The sequence below is a fragment of the Anser anser genome (assembly GCF_964211835.1).
Source record: "Anser anser genome assembly, chromosome: 1".
NCBI lineage: Eukaryota > Metazoa > Chordata > Aves > Anseriformes > Anatidae > Anser > Anser anser.
The window spans coordinates 4,547,218-4,567,317 of NC_139720.1; the positions used below are offsets into that span (position 1 = coordinate 4,547,218).

The 20,100-nt window shown below is 44.5% G+C and overlaps 1 protein-coding gene across 1 annotated transcript in view; it reads right to left on the minus strand.

Moving 5' to 3' along the window:
• The window catches only part of ITIH5 (inter-alpha-trypsin inhibitor heavy chain 5), a 46,107-nt gene extending 31,987 nt beyond the window's left edge, over positions 1–14,120 (minus strand). Inside the window, exons 1-5 of the mRNA XM_083844075.1 lie at positions 13,875–14,120; positions 10,131–10,175; positions 6,120–6,283; positions 4,820–4,927; positions 2,910–3,160 (exon numbers count right to left, since the gene is read on the minus strand). Coding sequence (XP_083700201.1) covers positions 2,910–3,160; positions 4,820–4,927; positions 6,120–6,283; positions 10,131–10,175; positions 13,875–13,994 — 688 coding nt within the window. The 5' untranslated portion in view covers positions 13,995–14,120. The remainder of the gene's footprint in view (positions 1–2,909; positions 3,161–4,819; positions 4,928–6,119; positions 6,284–10,130; positions 10,176–13,874) is intronic.
• Between the last annotated feature and the right edge of the window lie 5,980 nt (positions 14,121–20,100).

Sequence of the window (20,100 nt, forward strand, 5' to 3'; positions counted from 1 at the left end):
CTCAGAAAAGAAATGCCATTTCTTATGCAGGTCAGTCACAGTTGAAAGTATCCAAATGACTTAGGAAAGTACATCCCATCCTGAACTCTGATTTGAGGTTGATGGCACTTCGGACATATTACTGAGATTGCCATTAACTTATCACTTGATGTCACAATACAGTTTTCACGCAATAGTTTCAAGATGATTTATTAATGCTTATCAACATCTCCCATTTTGTCATTAACAGAGAGGTATTGTGGACATCTTTGTAACCATAGCAAATTGAGGAAGAGAGTTTTCATGATATATTCAAACTCAAAGCAGTCATTCAGGACTACCTTCCAATGTGCAAGCCTCCATCCTTTGTTTGGTCATTTTTTAGGTCATGGCCTCTCATTTGGGGCACCACAGGTAACAGTATGGCAGCATCTGGTTTGGCATCCTTTGCTGGCCACTTACAAGACGGCTACCATGCCCTCCAGTGAGGTGATCCTGAAGAGTTTTAAGTCACATGAAGTCTGAAAATAGACCAAGCACTGTCTTTTTGTTGGTTTGCAGCCACTCTTCAGTTGTAAGACCTGCAATTCACCGGTCACTTAAATTCACTTAAAAACCCACAGCCTTCTATGGTGGTCTCACTACATAAGGATCTCCTGGTCTCGGGTCTCTAGGTGTCGTATGAGCAAGAAGACTTTGCAGACATTAATAGCTCAGATGTTTTGCTTTCCAGATTTAGCTAAAGAGATGAAAGCAGACTGAAGTACAGTGGATTTCCAAGTGAAAAAGTCCTTGCCTTGAACTAGGAGTATTCTTGTGCTTTCCATTTGTGCTCAGGAAGTCAGGAAGTTCCTATTGTCTGCTTCAACTGTGATTGATCTTGTTGGTCAGAAAAGGTCACACACGAAAAATCCCTCTCTGAAACAACCCATCCTTCTCTGAGACCCTTTGCCAAGTCTTTTATTTTGCTTCAGATCAGAAGGGAGCTCATCTGACTGACACTCAGCTGAGTACCAATGAAGCCTTAGTTTGGCAGAGACAAAACCCACTCCTGTCTGTCCACAGTGGACCCAAAAAGCATGTTTGGCACTTCAGCAACTTCTGTAGCAGTGATCTCAGCAGAGCAACCAGATTTCACCAACTGTATAGGCTGATTACAGTTTGTAGCAGCAGTTCTGAATAAGAATAAAGCAAGTGAATCCGAGTTTCAGTTGCATTACCCATTCTGCAATGTCACATCTATTTTATGTACATTTTACTGGCTAGGGAGGATTATAGAATTACAGAGCTCGGGCCCATTTTTATATGAGCTGTGTTGAACCTGAAGCACAGTGCCAAGAATGATCAATGCTCACAGATTGCCATTTGGACAGCAAGTTACAAGAGTTTTCCCTGTATATCATTTACATACAGGAATTTCCACACTGTACTAGACCAACAGCGTGTCTGCTCTGCTTAGTCTGTCTCCAACATTGATCAGTGCCAGATGTTTTGCAGGAAACCACATGCCACAATGCACTACGATACTCCCTGATAGGTGAAAAAGGCTTCCGGTCCCTCCAGATGAGGGACAGAGCACATTTATTACACAATGGAAGAACATACAGCAGAGAGACTAACTAGCTAGCTGTATGTGGCCTGACTTGAAGTTAGTCCATCACTGGGGGCCTTGATTTCAGTGTAATTTGGATGAAATCAACAGAACCAGACTGAGCAAGCAGTTTAACTCCACGATCACATGCTTTATAGTCTTCACCTGGCAGGCATGAACAGCTTCACTGATTTACTGGTATTATGGCAGTTAGAGTAACTGAGTCTCACAAGTCTTTACATCCTGCTTCCAGGTTAGCCTCACCTTTTAACCCTATTATTGCTTTTTGTCAACTTGTAGCAATCTTGGTATCCTGTGCTCCTCATTGTTAGTTTACACTAGGAAACTGTTAATTGACACCTGCTGTCTGAACAGTAAGCAAGGATGGTTGGGGTAAGAGTAGACATTTGGACCACACTTTGAGCTTTGGCAAAACATGGTTTTTCCTCTTGGAATTTCCCATGTTCTAAAAAGCAGGATTTCCTATCTGCCTTGGCATGGATGGATGGAAAAAACAATTCATTTAAAATAAACAGTTCCCAGGAGACGCTGAGCCAGGGAAGAAGCCGCTCAAATGCTAAGCACAAGGCCTGAAGGCCCAGTTCAAAGTTTGTAAAGACAATAGAAAAAAATCCTATTGAACTGAATGGGATCAGCCCTATACTCAATAAACTTCAAAGTTCTCGTGTGCTTACGCACAGACACCACATAGACACAGTCATCTATAGAAAACAGGACAAATGCCATCAGCCTTTGAAATAGGACTGAATTCCCACCATCAAACCTCACAGGGTTCATAATTCTGAAAACCTTTTCATGTCATAGCTATTCTACCAACTTTATTGAACCTGGAGATTGCCCTGCCAGTGAACGGAACAGATCTCCAAATAGGAATTGCTGATAGCCTGCAGTGCTTAGAGACTTGCTTGTCAGTGAAATGCAGCCACCCATGGGCAGCACGTACCTGCCATACACTGACTGCAGCAAGAGTTAGAAAGGGAAAGTAAAAAATGTGTCCTTCTAAAAAATACAGTCACAGCTGGAATTTGCCAGAATAACTCACACCTAATGAGCTGCTAGCATTTATTTCTCTTGTTATCTTCATGAGATGTGCCCTTTAGTTTCTAATATAGTCTTGAGCCTGGATAATGCGGCTTTAATACAATGTTGGGGCTTTGTTTAATGGCTCATTTGGAGCAGAAGGTAACTGAACGAAACACTAGTCTATGCAGTTATACAAGACTGCTTTGGAGAACTCCCAGTATTGCCAGTCTGGTTCCTAAGAAGCGGTTAGGGCCCCACAGGTAACAAAATCATGGATTATAAAATTTCTCCTTACCTTCAACCTTCCCATTGCCTTTATATTTGCTGTTTCGAAGGGGAGGCACTTCCAATGACACTATGCCCGAGTTCTCCAGGATGTTCACCTCCACTCGTAGCCTGCCCACCAGCTGCTGGGGACGGATGCTGACCGTATACTCATATTTCCCCAGTCGCCTTTGCAAGAGCTCTTCGTAATGCAATAGGAAGTTGGCTTGCATCTTGCGAGGAATGAAGACAGAAGCTTTGAATGTCTCATAGCCATTCTCCCTGGAAGTAAAGAGGAATATGACAAACATGTATAGCATAGAGCAGGACCAGAGAGGATTTGTAAGACCCATTGTCATGGTCTTCACTGGGACAGAGTTAATTTTCTTTGTGGAGGCTCATATGATGCTGAGTTTTGAATTTTTGATGAAAATAGTGTTGATGACACTTATGTTTTTAGTTATTGCAAAGCACTGCTTACACAGAGCCTAGGACTCTTCTGCTTCTCGTGCTGCCCTGCCAGCGAGGGGGCTGGGGATGCACCAGGAGCTGGGAGGGGGCACAGCCAGGACAGCTGGCCCAGGCTGACCAAAGTATCCCGTACTGTATGATGTGATACCAGCAATAAAAGCCAGAATAAAGAAGAAGGAGCGGGGGGCATTAGGAGTGATGGCTCTACCTCCCATATAGTGTGCTACAGTGATAAGCTACCAAGCACTAATATGATACCAGGCACTACTACTGTGAAAGGAAAATAAAAAAGTAACCTATGGAAAATGGAAACTTTTAATGCCACACAGGGCTAACCTCAGAACTCACTAATGTGCAGTTTTGGTGATGCCCACAATTTAGTGAGTATTGGAAAGGATTTGAGATTTTGAATTCTCTAGCATATAAGAAGATATGTATTTTTAACGGTAGCCTTTAGGACAGTTCAAATGACCTCTCTGGGTCACTCCAATGGCCTAGGAATAACAGATAGTTATCACCTACGGAAGAGGATACAACAGGGCAGGAATACAGTGATTTATCTTGCCATTCTTCCAGGTTCTGTCACTGGCTGTATCCTGAGAGAGCATCCTTTTTTAAATGCTCATTATAGATCTTTCCTACCATAAATTTGTCTAGTCACATTTGAACCATTTCCAGTGGTAAGAAACATGATTTATGTGAAAAATATCTTATTTTGGTTGTTTTGAACCTTACATCTGATCATTTCCTTCATTTTTCTGTAGTTTTTCTACAAAAGATAGAAAATAAAGATACTTTATTCTCCTTCCACAGATCACTCATGAGTTCAGATCTGTTAGACTTCTCCCTCCCCACAGTTCATTTTTTTCTGGTCTGAGAAGGCATAGTCTATTTAGATGTTCCTGATTGTGTGTTCAGGTTGGAATAGTGCCTCTATCCAAGGTAACTGGGAGTAGAGCAGGATTTTCCAGAGAGGCAAAATGCATTCAATGGTGCATCTCTTTGAGAGGTATTTGGGGTAATTAGCATGCTTGTCAAATTACAGGGGAAAAATAACTGGTAGTGCTGCTGAAGAAATGCATTCAGGTGAACACACAGGATTTCAGATCATTAAAGGGATGAGACTTTCTGCCAGTGCATGGCTAAAAGGACTAAACTCAGTCAAGTACTGAGAACAGGGCAAGTAAACATGACTACAGTAGGGTACTTGTTTGTGGTTTTACTTCTGACTTGAGCTTGACATCCTGGAGCTCCTTGAAAGTGAAAATGTTATGTAACAGGGCTGGAAAAGGCCACACACAATTATATGTGACTTGGAGCATGGGAACGACACCAGACAGTAAGGATAATGTTCTGTTTAGCTCCTTCCTCTTCCTATAAATCCATGCATGGGTATGCCAGAGCAGCCAAAATAAAGACAGGAGGAGAGTACGTCACTTCTCAGAACACAGCTGAATGCACAACACTTACCTTGCATTCTGAGGGCCTGGAGGTTTCTTGGTCCTTGCTTTATCATCACTGCTGTTTTTCTTTTCTTTCCCTGTGACCTCCCCATAGTAAGTCTTGTTGCCAATGCTCCTAGAGAGATCAGAGATGTCAGCATGACTAATCTGCACCTACAGACAGAGAGTGCTCTGCAGCCTGCTGCAGAAAGGTTCGTGGACCATGCACATGTGGACAGTTGCTGGTGCAACTCTCCTTGAGTCCACTCAAGTCACTGAGCCAGAAGCTGTCTGGGAAGTGCCTTGGATGGTTATTCTGGCAGGGCACATATTTACACTCCAGGAGTTTACCTCTCGTAAATGCCAGTTTAGGAGGTAACCTCCAAAGCATAACGTTGTTAAACAGAAAGCAAAACAATTGCCGAGACTCCCAACCAGCACTGTTCTGTGTCTGGTCAGTGATATTCAGAGTGACTTCTCTCAAATAGCTGCGTCGCTGACAAAAATGCATCCCCCTGGGAATGAGTTACAAAACCATGGATTACAGAAAGGAAACAGTGCCTAACACACAGCCTGGCTGGGCAACGGCAAAAGACTGTTTTTCCTTCTATTCAAACCAAATGGAAGTCTGCATAAAAAAGCTTGTCCCCTGTCTGCTACAGTCAGGTCCAAAGTTGTGGCAGCAGTATCTAACCACAGGAGGGAATCTGATGACGACCGAATTAAACAAATTTTTGAAACCAAGAGCTTAATTTATTCCTGAGTCATTTATGTATGAGTTGGTTGCCCTCTGCTTGCACTTATCTTCCACGGAGTATGACTAGCACCTCCAGCAACAAGTCAACCTGTCTGCTAGTTGGATTTGACACTGTCCTCCATTGACAGCGTGGAGAACCTGGAAAAATAAATAGCTTCTGAGGCACTACAGTCACTTAGAAGATATACATATGGTGTGACAGTGTTACTGAAACTTTAATTGGAAAGGTTTCTGAAGGCTAGGAGAGATTTTCTGGTCCAAATCTGAAAAAGAGAAGGAAGTTCTTAAAGGGCACTCATATGGGAAATAGAAGAATGTTCTTCAACAAGTAAATTGAGGGCTTGAATCTTAGTATCTGTCCTTCAAGGATTTGCTCTGTGCTGTGGGGCCATGACCAGTCTTGCATGGAGTATACCATGTGCGTGCTTTCTTTTTTTCCAACTGAAACTATTCAGTGCAAAAAGGCATTGATACAGTCTTACTGCAGATTAGCCAGTTTTTAAAATCTCAGAGACCTGTCTGCAGGATGGAAGAACCATTGTTTATCTAGCTGCCAGCGCTACTTACGTACATGGTAAAGTTGGAGATGAAAGCTGCAGCTGGGATCTGCATCTCAAACACACCTTCTCTTGCCTCAGATCCGCTGTTCACCATTGTGCAGGACACCGTGGTGAAAGCATAGCGAGAAATGACTGTGGCTTTCACAGTGAATTCAGACATCCGAGGCCTGGTTTCCTGTAGACATCAAAAGGTTACCCATTAACAGAAACAGCTAGATAACTCCCCTCTTTGGAATTTCACTGGGTTTAATATTTAATGTGCTCAAGCAAGGAACCCTCCTACAGTGAATATTTGACTCCCTATGAAAACCAGTCAGCAGCAGGCAAGGTGGGAATTACCCTCAAAATATCAGGTGAGGTGCAAAAGGTAAACTAAAGACATGGCCGTGCCTTTGTTCACGCACATGGGCAAAAGCCACAGTCGTTCTCCAGTGCTCAGGAAGGGTCAGGACAGGGTAAGTGCCCTGATTATGTGAGCGTTTATGTTGTGAAACACGCTGATAAAATCCATCTGTATCCTAAGTCGCACCCTTCAACTCTGGCCATTTGAGACAATGAGGATTAGCCCCTTATGGCCAGGAAGAGAAGTCCAAAATATCTCCCCATAGGCTCCAGAACTGATGTCAGAGAAACCGACTGTGCACAAGAGCAGATGTAAAGACCTCTTGAAAGACTGAGATCACTGTGTGTGGGGCAGCATCTTAAAACTCACACAATCAGATCCCTAAGTTTTGTAAACAGAAAAACTGCTGTCAATGGAGCCGGTTGAGTCCTTCTCTGCTGAGAATCCATTCTGGAGGTCTTAGCCAATGGATGGAAGAGACTTAATAAGAAACACTGACACCGTGACGTGACTAACAAAATATTTTAGGCCTTTTAGGCCACTTTGGATTCTTTCCAGCAGAGGAGACTGCAATGAATGACACATGATGTAGCAATGGAAGCTGAAAGCCAATTTCTGCTTCTTGGGAATGTGTTTTTGTGCACAAGTCCTGGGTTGGAGCATTTCTGTAATGTGATTTTTGACAGCAATGTCTCCATGGAACTGAATAGATTTCTTCCTGGAAAACTTCAGTATATTTAACTATAAGCAGCCTTTTAAAAATAAACTATTTGTTGCCTTAAACAGTCAAAGACTGTTCTTCAAAAGCAGAAGGGAGCTAAAGAGTAAAAGATATTGCAAATACTCACCAACTTTGCTAAACCAAATACACTGAGAATCTATTCCTACCGAGTATGATAAAAAGCTACAGCCACAAGAGAATTGTGAAGACAAGAACATGCTCTTCAACTGCATTACCAGCCTTTTTTTCCAAACACAAACAATTTTGCCAATTGGCTTAACAAAGGGAGCAATTGTTTGCATGAGAAAGTATGAAACAGAAACATTTCTGCAGTAGCTGATGGCTTCAGAACAGCAGTAAGCAAGCATCCAACTAACGAAGCTGCTGGGCTAGTGAATTCCAGGCAAATGGAAGAATGAGGATCCACTAGAAACAAACACAAATCGACAGACTTAGAAATAAAGCCTCTACACTTTCAAGGCTTGAAAAGCCTCTCAAAAATGTGTCTTGAACCTAATCGTGATAGATATCTTTAACAGCTGGAGAATGTGTGACATGCTCTGTGTTCATGTACACCCTGCTCAGCACAGGCTCAGCTCTCATGGAGCACAGTGGCAAAAATCAGCACTTTTAGAGTGTGATTCATTTCACTAATTGCAGACAGCAAGACAGATCTACACAAGAATACATCTAATAAATGAAGATGTCCACCCTTAGGTCACAAGTCACTTTTACTCAGTTGGTGGCGACTGGGACTAGACAATGCTGTTCTTAGGATCTTAGGACTTTCCCTTATACATAAGCAGGAATTTTCAGTTTCTCCTGAAAGTGGAGAGAATGGGGAGTTTTGATCTGGAGCATTGTAGGCATGTTTCCAGATATAATGAGCTGATCTTTCACTCAGTTTTCTTAACCACTAATTGCCTATAGCCTAATAAGGATTTATCCTTACAGAGGATTTAACTGCAGAAGTAAAAGAGAGAACCTGAAAATACAGCAAATTCCTTGGTTCTAGATGTCCTGCACCCACTACTATTTTCTGCATTTCATCACAAACAGAGGATATGGATTTGCTCTCGTTTAGACAAGAACATAAGAATGGTTGTATTGAGTCAAAACAAAAGTAATCCTAACTCCATGGTCTATCACTGGCAGAGATCAATAGAACATGTTCAGAGAAGAGTGTAAAATCAGACCAATCTTCACTGCTACCACCCAAGAACAGTCTCTGTTTTCACTAATTTGCAGCTGAAGGAACTCCTACACCAAGCGTGGTATTTTTGTGCTTACTAAATCTCAAAGGATTTTTCTATGACTTTATACAGCTGTTTTTTGAATCCATGTAAACTTTAGCACACATAACACCCCGTAGTGAGGACTTCCACAGCTTAATGATATTTCATGAAGAACCACATCCCTTAAGAGGCTATTTTTTGCTGAGTCTATCATCTGCTGATTTCGACTGATCTCTGACACATCTCTCTATCCCTCAAAATAAGATCCAGCTCTAACATCCTCAGGAATGGCAAAAACAAATGGATAAAAAAGACATACATCATTTCTCCCTTCTCCTGATGGGTAGATGTTGCTGCTGGAAATAGCAAACACTACACAAGGGCATCACATACAACGGAGGATGAAAGAGCTGATTCATCCTCCCGGCCCTGGAAGGGATCTGCCATTCCTTGTATATAGAAAATATAAACGGTGGGGGCAGAGGCAATTTCCAAACAGGTTGCTAGGTCGGGCTTGGCGGGCAGCCCAAGTTCCAGTCTGCAACTCTTGCGCGTTCCCTGGAGCTCTTGCACAATCCATCAGTGCTTGATGCTCTGACTTACAGCTGCGCAAATGCCTGTTTGTTTTCTCCACTTTTTCTGACGGCCTTCAGAAGATGAGAGACAGCACAAAGGAAAAACATAATAATAACAAACCATTTGTTTAATATTATTATTGCTGCGATTTATTGTGCCTATTAAAAATAAAGCTAGGGAACGCCAAGCCAGCAGATTAGCACACTGGTATGGGAAACGTTGGCTGGAGGCTTTTTGAAGGTGTCCTGGTAATTATGATGAAGTGAGAGCTGAACATTTCCTGCCAAACAAATGATTTTACGTTTGTTTACAGTGAATGTTTGGAAAGACAGAAAAGAGCTGAAGATAAATGAAATTCACTCCATGTTTTTACTTCTATCAGTTGTTTTCATCAAAATAAATAGACCACATGTCAGATTAGAAGTAATAAACTGGTAATATGACTGGGAGTTACTCTCCTTTAGGCTGCTGATTCGTATCTGTCAAAGATCTAAGGGGCCTGAAGATATTAATGTGATGACTGCTCAGTGCGTGAAATGAGTTCTTCCAGTTCTCAGTTGAGAAACCTCTGTATCTCAAAGAAGCCAGAAAAATAGCTGGCCATGAACATCAATTTCACTGGTTGCCTCTTTAGCTGAAGTTTTGATCTAAGCCATGCAGGTCTCAGTGCAGCAATATAGCCAGATCTCACAAATTTTCTGTACGTCTCATAACTGAAGGCATACATCTTAAAGCTTAGGTTCCCCTACCAAAAAGAGGATGTTGGCTTCTCTGTTTTCTTCCTTTCTTAATAAGCTCTGGCCTCTGCATAAACAGAAAATAACAGAGATCTTCAAATTTCAAAATGAACTCTCCCTTTCTCTTGAAATTCAATGAGATTTCAGCAGGCTCATGCCCATTGCATGGTTGAGGATGATAATATTAGATGTTCTCTACAAATTTGTGGTCAAGAAAATGGATTGGGAAGCTTTAGAATAACCCCTACTTGTTTTATGGATCAAAACAATGATTTTTTCCGCCCTATAATCTCATCCTACCATCATTCACTAACATGTTCACTTCTGGGCACAGGGATGCACGCACACACACACTCACAGAGCAAGTGTAATTCTCATGAGGTAAAATAAAGACAGAGTATGATACTTACCAGCCTCTGCAAAAATCTGGTCTGTCTTGGGACACGACGTACAACCTGCAGAAATTAAAGGGAGTTAATGGAGCCTAGTCAGCTTACAGGAAGACTTGTCATTTGTTTAAATCCAGACATGGGCTTGTGTGACTGATCACCCATGGCCAGGTTCAAATGTTCCTCTGGTTAAAGCTAAAACCTAAATCTCTTCTTTATTAACAGGCTCATTCATCAAAGCTCGGCAGTGGAATGCAGCTCTCACAGGCAAGAAGGTTGTGTGTGCTTTGCAAATGCTATTTGTCCAGAGACCCTCTACTTGAAGTCAGGGACATCAGCCCTTAGCCCTGTCTGTGGGTGTTGTGTCTTCAGCCTTGAGAATGTTCTGTTACAGCTTCCTAGGGAATTATTGCATTATGAGGTCTGCTAAATGGTCTGCTGAGATAACAAGCTGGTTTTACTAGAAGAAATTTCCCAGTCCACACCCCCTAGTCTCTGTTAGGAAGGGAAGGACCTTCTACCTTAGAATCTCAACAGGTTTGTCAAATTAATCAGAACAGATCAAACTACCTGCAGTAGTTTAGATTGCTTGTCAAATGCCATTCTGAGGCCACCTAAACTATCAGGTAAAAGCCAAAGGCCATTCCCCAGTCCAAACTTGGGGGGTTTTATTATGAAACAAAGTGTTTTTTACCTGTGACAACACGGTCACCCTCATTTTATCACCGTTCACAACAACTCTGACTTCTTTCCTGCACACGGTGTAAGTCTCATCTTAGCAACACGTCCAAATGCAATCCCTCCTCAAAACAGAGAGTACAAGTGTCTTGTCAATCAGGAACAATGAAGGAAGCCAAGTGACTTTTTTAAATGTCAATGAAGCTCCAGAGAACAGAGGAATGCAATGATAATTTTTTACCTGATTTGCCCTTGTTGATTTGCACTCAAAAAAAATATCGCATTCCTTGCCAAAAACATGATTTTATGCCTGTTTATGCAGCAAACCTCAGAAAAGCACAGGAGAGAAATTAAACGGTCTCCTCTGTCAGAATCCTTATGATTTTTTCTTCATTATTTTAGCCAACTTATTGTAAAATTAGAACCTAGGAAAAGCAGCTCCCTTAGGAAATTCTCAGTGGAGTGGAGTGGAGTAGAGAGGAGTGGAAAGGAATCCACTGCGGTTTAAATTGCCAAAGAAACTTTCTGTCTGGTTATGTTATCTCAGACAAGTAGAGCACCTCAGGAGCCTGCTGTAAGAGGCTACAGAGTCTCCAGCACTGTAGGGTCTTCAGAACAAGCCAGACAAATGCCCATGAAGATAATCCTGCTCAGAGCTGTGGCAGGGATAAGATCAGTGCTCCTCAGCACTTTTTTACTAAAGGATTACATTTTTGGAACAAATCCACCTGTCATCCTGTACAGATCAGTCACAATGGTTTTTAATGACTAATCAATGAAACTGGTAATTTGTCTATTGGTTTTATCTTACCCCATCACACACCAATTTTGCTTGCTTGCTCATTTGTGTAAGAAGGCTTTGTATGACATGATTCCTTCAAAAAGATACTTCCTAAAGTCTTGAAGATAACCGGTATATATCAGTCAGTAGCTGCAGATCACCAGATAACAGCATTCTGTTAGGACTTCATGACTACTGCCAAAGCACTGCTGCAGGTTTATGATACTGATCAGTCCACCAGAGTATTTTAAACCAACCTGCTTCACTCGCATCATCTAACGGAACAATTTCCAACTTCCCATCAACCTTTAGCTTTAAAGCCTTCCACTTCTAAAGCCCAGTAACTTCTAGTAGTGACCCCATTGCTGCTGCCATTTGATAGCCTTGGCATGGCATACAGAGAATAAGCTAGCCAACTAGCGAGCCAATTAGCAGTGAAGAGGTGTCCAGAAAAACTGCCTCTAGTGCAATGCTAATAACCAGCAATCTTGTCACCCACCTTAGCAGAGTGGTCAACCATTGAATGAGCCACGTAATCCACTGTCATTGGAAATACCAAAAACCTGAGTGTGCTGACGTTTGTGCAGGAAGGTCCTCCCAGTTATTACAGTTAAACACAGCCTTACAGGCTCTCCAGAATTGGAGATTTGCTATATGGATGTAATTTGTTGATCTAGGGGAAGCACCTGCCTCTGCTTAACGTGGCTTTTGTGTTCAGTGATGACAGAATGATGTCCTCTTCTGGATCCAGCTGTCTCGGGGGACTAGGGCATCACCTCTATCTATACATCACTGTTTTTCTGTTGGAAGTTACTGCTGCCACTGATTTGCCATCAACATAGCTCCTATGAAATCATGCTCATTTAACTCAAGCAATGTCAGCCAAATTATTTCAACACCGTGAGCCAGTTTCTTGAGCTTCTCAATTGATTTTCCCCATGAGCATATGAACAAATGCTCCCAGATACCACTCCACTGGCAGAACAGTGGTGGAAATACTGTCTACCACTTGAACAGCTGGGTGTGCAAGACCAGCTGTTGGTTTGTGGCTGAGTTCCCCAAAAAGGAATGTGTGTTTGCAGTAATTAGGATCAGCAATAGTTACTGAAGTCCTTGCAGTGGAGAGCAAGGACCGCTTTTGGAAAGAGATTCTTCCCATGCCAGCATGGGTGGGATGGGCAACTGAATGACTAACTCTAAGAAAAGCGTAGATATGTATGAAGAGTCTCAGTATTCCTGCTTATTGTATGCCAGAAGGTGCCAAATACAGGCATCTAAGTGATGTTTCAGACACTCTAGGGTATCCCACAGGCATCCAGCAAGGCACAGGTCTTCCACAGATCCAGCATCATATCTGCAGCTCCACATGGGTGTCTCAGGTACTACAGAGCCTCTTGGATCTGATCAAATTTAGAGAACTGAGGAATGCCCTAAGTGACTTACCCCATGTCACCATGATATCCACTACCTGAAAGATGTGAGCACAGATCTGAAGCTCAATCTTTTACGCCACAGCCCCCCTCTGAAGTCTCTTTTAACCCCCCCCAAACCACCACCCGAACTTTCTTCCTAACTTGCAAGAAGTTCATTGCCTTTTCAGCCCCATTTCCCCATAAAACCTAAGCGACTTGATGACACAATATAACAGTCCTCACTTGCAGAATACATTTTTTTCTCCTCTGGTCAAGAAGTATTTTCACAAGCTGCAATTCAGGGAGGTTCGTTTAATCCAGCATGAGTTAAATATCAAGTATGGTAAGACTGCGACTGTAGGACAGGGCTGAAAAGTCTTCCTCCAAGCCTGAAATACTCCGAATTACTCAGACTGGCACAAGGCCAGGATACAGCGTTAACTCCCTTGTCCCTGCAGACCACGTAGTTTAACACAGCTATAGGGATGCTGGCTTTGAACCCCTCCAGGGGCAGTAACACCGAGTCCCTTGGCAGCACAGGGTGGTGCTGGTGCTGTCCTGGCTCAGCACCTCAAACTGCCCGAGCTCTCAGCCACAGGGACAGTAGCAAGGCACACTGCACAGACGGCTGTAATAAATTCGGTTTTAGCAGGCTGCTGTGAGCATTAATACCGAACCCTGAAGAAAGTGACTGCAAACGAGTGACAAATTCAGCGTGTTTTTCTTGCTGTCATTTCTCTATCACTGCAGGGGCTGTCCAGGGAGTTTCTTCACCTGACAGCTCTCCACAAACACACTGAAAGCTCTCAGGCTGGCTGCTTTCAATTAACCCGTGACAATTAACAAGGCACAAGCCACCGAATGCTCCCAAATAATGACCTTCTTAAAACCTACTTGCTCCACGACGCTGTAGTCTGCCATCAGCTTCTCCTCCAGGTACCTCGCCAGCAGCTCTGAGTCCGGCTGCCCTGCAGCAATGGAGAAGCCCCAAAAGAGCCATAACCAAAGGATCATGGCGAGGGGCAGCACCGGGCCGGGGCTGCCCCGCAGGTGAGAGGGAAGCCTGTGGCTGCTGCTGCGTGCCTTGCTGCAGGACTGGGCTGCAAGGAGGCTGACAGGAGGCGAGCTGACCCACCCTCTTCTCCTCCTTCCCAGCTTGGGACCGGCCCCTTTTCCACTCAGGGCAGCTGCTGGGTTTCCCTGTCTGCCAGCGGGGTTTCAGTGAATTCCCCTCAGTTTGGGGTACCAAGCGCCACCACACCCCTCTCGCTGCCAGCCTCAGCCCCCATGTCGCCTCATAGGTGCACACAGGCAGAGGGAATCAGAGCTGGAGGTCCCTGTGGCATTGCCACCTGTCCTTTTGGTGCCAGCAGCACCCCAGCCCTGCGGCGGCCCTCCATGGGGTGAATGAAGACTGAGGAGACATTTCCTTCGACAGCAGTGCCCAGGCACAGGGGCAGGGCCCAAGATGGCTGCTGGCACATGGTGCCTGCCTGAGGTGCTCAAGTGGGAGCTGGAAGGGCTGCTGGGGTGTCTCCCTGTGGGGTCAGACATCACATTGAGCAGCCCTGAATTTATAAGCCTGGGCTTATGCCACTGTTTGTATAAAAGAGCACCCCCCTGCCACCCATTTGGGGAGCATGATCCAAGCATGTACTGTAAGGTTTACCCAGGAGGGGTACACTTATATGTTTTCACCCCCTCTAAAGGGATTTTTAGGCTCCCTCCACCCCCCCAGCCTGCTGAAGGGAACAGACGGTGGGGTGCTGAGGGAGGTATGAGCGAAGCACACAGTGACCCGGAGGTGGGCTGAGCCATGCATCACTGAGCCTGTGGCAGCAGCAACACCTCCTCCTCCTCCTCTTTGGTGCAGAGATCCCAGGTTTGTTTGTGAAAGCAGCCCCAGGGCCCAGGTTCCCGAAGCAGGGCAGGGCTCCCTCCGCACCCTCTCCTTGGCACCCCGCCTGCTGCCTCCCCGCTGGGCCGCAGGCACCCCAGGAGCCCTGTCAGCATGGCAGCAGCCTAGCACCTCACTTCAGCACCGCCACGCTCCAGACCCATGCTTTTGTCCCTCTGTCTTATTGTCCTGATTCTCAGCTGGGCATAGTTTGGGTGAGCCTCCCACTCCCCGCTTCGTTTACTGGCAGCTGAGCCCTCTCCAACCCCACCAGCCTCAGGGTGAAGGTGGCTTCTCAGGGCTGGCAGCACCAAGCCTGTTGGGCACGATCCCCACAGCTCGGCTGCCCATGCTGTTCCCCACAGACATGTCTGTGCCAGCTGGCACCGATGGGGCACGTCTCATCTCCGGGCACGTCTCATCTCCATGCACGTCTCATCCTCAGGTATTCAGGAACTTGCATCTGCAGAGCTCAGCCTAACCCCAGATCAGACACACTTACTACTACATTTTTTTATGCCGGCGGTAACTTTTCAACTCCAGCAAACTGTGATTTCCTTTTTTTTTTTTTTTCCTTTTTCTGGTTTTAGGTGCGGCATGCACAATCGTGTTGAGATTTGAACCACTCTGTTTTCATTTTCCAGTTCTGGGTCATCAGGGACTGAGGCTGTCTTGTTTCAGCTCCAGTCCATGGCAGTGATAGTCCAGTGAGTGGCACAGTACCACAGCCTTGACACCATTCATACTGCCAGCTTGGTGCTTAAATGTCTCTCCAGCCCTTTTGGAAGGTGTAAACACACCATTGGACCACTGGAGCCCAAAAGTTTCTCCTTCTGGAGCTGCTTCTTACGAATGGATACACGTGCACCCATCTGAAAGCATACATCCTCTGAGAACATACATCCTGAGAGCCTTATGTCCTCCAAATCCATCATGTGTAATTGAGGAGCAGGAAGGTGCTTGGTCCCCAGTTCAGGAGGAATGAGGGGAGCTAGAGACAGGCTAAGGGAAAGGGACAGCAGTGTCAAAGCCTTTTGAGATATTCTTTAGCAAATTGATATGCACATAACAAAGCAGCGTGTAAACATGCACAGCCCCACTGTGCTCACAGACAGGCTCCTCCTGGCTTTGACAGGAGGAGAGAAGGGATCAAAAGCCTGGCCAGTTCCTTACCTTCTGGGACCAGCCCATGACTGGCAGGTACAAGGGTCTCTGGACTGGTAATTTTCAGCTGGTATGGAGTTATTTCAGTTTCTTCATGCCTTGTCCAGACCAGACATGGAAGAGCTGAGCACAGGAGTGTTGCGACACCCTGTGCCCTCACTGCTGGTATTAGGGATGCTCCTAAGCATCCCCTGTCTGTGTTTCACTGACCAGGGTCCATGGCCGAATAAAAGCCTTGCAGGCCTCCAGCATATGCTTATGTCTGGAAACAGGCATTTAAAACAATACATAGAGGATGATTTCCCTGCTGTTTTGGAAAACCTAGAAGAAGCAAAGGCAAGTCAAAACTACCCTGCTAACCCCAGTGGTGCCTGAGCAGGAAGGGAAGGTGTTCTTCAGTGTGAAATAACCACTGTGCAGTCAGGAGACGTTTGGAAAAAAACCTCCATATGTCACCAGCTATCATTCTTTGCCTCTTGATCGGCATTCAGCTTATTTCTACAGCCACTCTGCTTCTCCTGTTGCACAGGTGAGGAACAGAGTGCCAGAATAGATTTAAAAAGGATGCCAGTGAAAAGAGATTGTAATATTAGTCAAAGCTGATCCTAGGCACATCTGGTGAAAGGATAAAATTCAGAACAAAGCGAGGTCCTAAAGCAGGCATAGGATAAACAACAGATATGAGAGAATGAGCTGGGAAAGCACTGCCATTCTGAAGGTGATCAGGAGCAGCTAGTTCTGCTCAGGCTCTCAGCAAGGGCACATAAGGACATAGCACGTAGCTGAATAAGAGCAAGGTGTGCTTTATTAACTAAGTTTCATTTTTGGTTAGGTTTGGTGTGTGAACATTAAGCCTGAGGTCCTGATTGTTCACATTATCCCCTCTTCCTCCTCCTTGGAATACAGTCTCCTGATTTGAGGGGGGGAACACAACAGTCACTGTCCTGAGTATGCTGTGGAGACAGAGATAAGCAATTACTCATGTGTGCCTGTTCACATTAGGCATGTTTGATGCTGACTTTTGCCAACTTAGCAGGATGAGCAGCTGTTCTTTGGGTGGGAGCTCACCAAATTAAATTGCCTGGCATGCCTCCAGACACCGCATGCATGAGACACTGGAGAAAGGCATGACCTGGCAGGTGAGCTTCAATGCACATTTCACCTCGGATGGATCGTGTTATGTCAAGGAATCTCTCTGTGTTGACATACAAGCACATACGCCTTGGTGATGCTCTGTCCTCACATTCTGCATCCCCCCATTTTCCCATGCAAGGTTCACAGGCAGGACCAGTCTTCCTCATTTTCACCATAACCGTTAAATAAACCCTATAGGAAGTTGTTGAATTTACAGAAAACTTTGGCACCTTCTAGCTCAAGAGCAGAGGTTTTCCAGGCTCCAAACTGAAGCTGAAGGAAACAGATCAGAGCCACATTTGGTCATAAGGTCTCTGTCATGACTGCATGGATTCATAAGTAAAGATCTCTAGTTCTCTGTTCTTCTAGGCAGATGAATGGGACACCAGACACCCACCTTACACAGATACACCTGCATTAAACGCCCAACCAGAAGTGTCTGAACTAGGAACTAAAACTAAATGAAGTATTAACAAAACACTGAATTTATTGGCAAGCAAAGCCAGCGACTTGATCGAGCAATTGGCAAGAATCCCAGAGGATTACACAGACATAGATAACTGTCCAGAGTTAAAAATAATTATGGTGAAATTTGGAGAATTACGTTAAATATTTTCTTTCAAGACTTAAGCTAATTAATCTCCTCTGAAACATCCATCTGGGACCTGATAGTCCCCAGTTCTGATACTATCTGGGAGGTGCCTGTGCTCCTGGCAGGACTTTTCTGTGGTCCCAATGGCTGCTGTTCTCCTATTGCCATTAGCTTTGTGCACCATGGCCCAGCTGAGCAATTCAGAACTTCAGAAGCTGATATTGCTCTCATCCAGGATGAAAATTTTAAATATGCTAACAAACATAAAGTCTCTGCGAAAGGGTTTCAGTACGGGGAGAGTCTGAGTCTGCTGTGGAACTCACTTGGAAAGGGTCATCTCGGCAGATAGGCAGCTTGCTGGGTGGTTTTGGATGACAATACAAAGAGACAAAAGCTGAAGCAAGAGGAAAATCCATTGTATGTGTCTGCATAGCATTTCCCAGAATGGTTGGTGTGTAGGGGGATGAATGTCAGCAGGCACCCCATGCAGGCACACTATTCTTACCTGGGCCATTGGAAATTTTCAAAGAAATTCAGTTTGGGAGGGGAACCTGGCTATCTAATAAGAGACATAAATTGTGAGCATTCCTCCCCATCTGCAAGCCAAGATATCACAATTTAATTGTTCTGAGGAACAGACTGCCCAGCAGTAGCTCCAAGTGCAGAGGAATTCTGGCCATGGTGAGGGCTAGTCATGAAGCAGCCCAATTGACACATACCAGAAAATATCTGCGTGAGATCCTGTCCTCCCCATTAAATTCTGGGGAAGTTCACCTCGGGTAAGGGACAGGGATCTTCGTGAGTATCCTTACCTCTTGGTCTTCCCATATACTTTTTGTACATTTGCCTTGAGAAATTTCAGCTTTTGGGACTCTTTTGGGCGGTATATTTGAGCAGTTCATGCCATCTAGTGGTTACACTGTTTTCCCAATGTTGTTATTTTTACCTAAAAAGAAACAAAATATATAAATAAATTAAGATCCGTTTGGTGGTTATGAGCAGACCAAAATAAAGCATTAGGAAATTAATGTGTAAATGCAAATCTGTTCTATAGGACTCCTTCATCTCTTCAGAGCACTAGTGATTAGTTTCCATGTCTGGGTTCCCTGATACCTCCAGAATACCTGCCTTAATCTTTACGGTCCTGATGAGAAAGGACTGCTCACTGTCAGTAGGGGCATGTGTGTGGACAGAACTCAGGTTATGGGGAAAATTCAAGCTACAATAGATACCATCAAGACAGAAAAGGCTGGGTGCCCCACACCTGCTGTTCCTGCAGTCCTAGTTAACCCCCACCATAGTCACAGCTCTGACTGCAGTCATGGAGGTGTTCCCAAGCTAACTTTAAGGTAGACAACTTAAAAACTGCTAGGACTGCAGGCACACAGCACTGAGCAAAAACCACCAAAGAGTGGGTCCAAGCGATATGGCTAGATTGCTAAGCCCTTGACTATGTGATTTAAACCCAACCTAGATGTTTCACGAATCACTCAGCCGTAAGCCAACCTCCTCTTTAAAGAAGCATGCCTGGGATCTTAATGCTGAGGATCTCCTCTGCTCAGAAATCCTGTGAAAGACATAAATGCAGAGCTGCTGCAGGCTGCGTAAATGCACCATCTGAAAGCTGAACCAGAGCTTAGGATGAAAGTAATAAATAAGTGCTGTGGGGACCACTGGTGGATGGATCAATGCAGAAACAAGATCTGTGTGCCGTGAAAGTGGTGTGCTAGCTGGGTACAGTCTAGAGGCTCCTAAATTTTCTAGCAAATTATGAACTATGTGATCTCCAAGCTCGAGATCCAGGATTGCCTGGAAGATTTTGGGAGAGAGTAAAACAGTATTGGTAATTCAATTCCTCTTCTAGCATAACAGCTGTGAAACAGTATATACGAAGCTACTATGTGAGAGGATGAAAATGATCAAAACACCATGGTTCTTTCTGCGATGTATAGCTGAGCTGTGGAACTTCTTGCTGAATGCTACGGATGCAAAAGTTTTATCCAATCTCTCCAGAGGAAACAATAGGTTTATGGAAAATAAATTAATTGAGGATTGCTAAATAAATGGAAACCCTCTCCTAGTCAGGATGTACCATAGCTGCAAATAGCTGGAGACTGGGAAGGTCTTTGAAAAATACCTGATATGCTTGCACCAGTTCTTATGTTCCCTCCTAACCGCTGTTGGCAGCAGGTACATGGCAGCGAGTTGAAAAGTCACAATTCTGCTTGGGTTCCTTGTGAATCTCTGACAGTAGTTTCAGGTCTCAGCCTGAGAAGTGATCTGTTGAAAAGACGGAGGAAGAACGTGTGATGTCTGCAGACCGGTGATGCAGA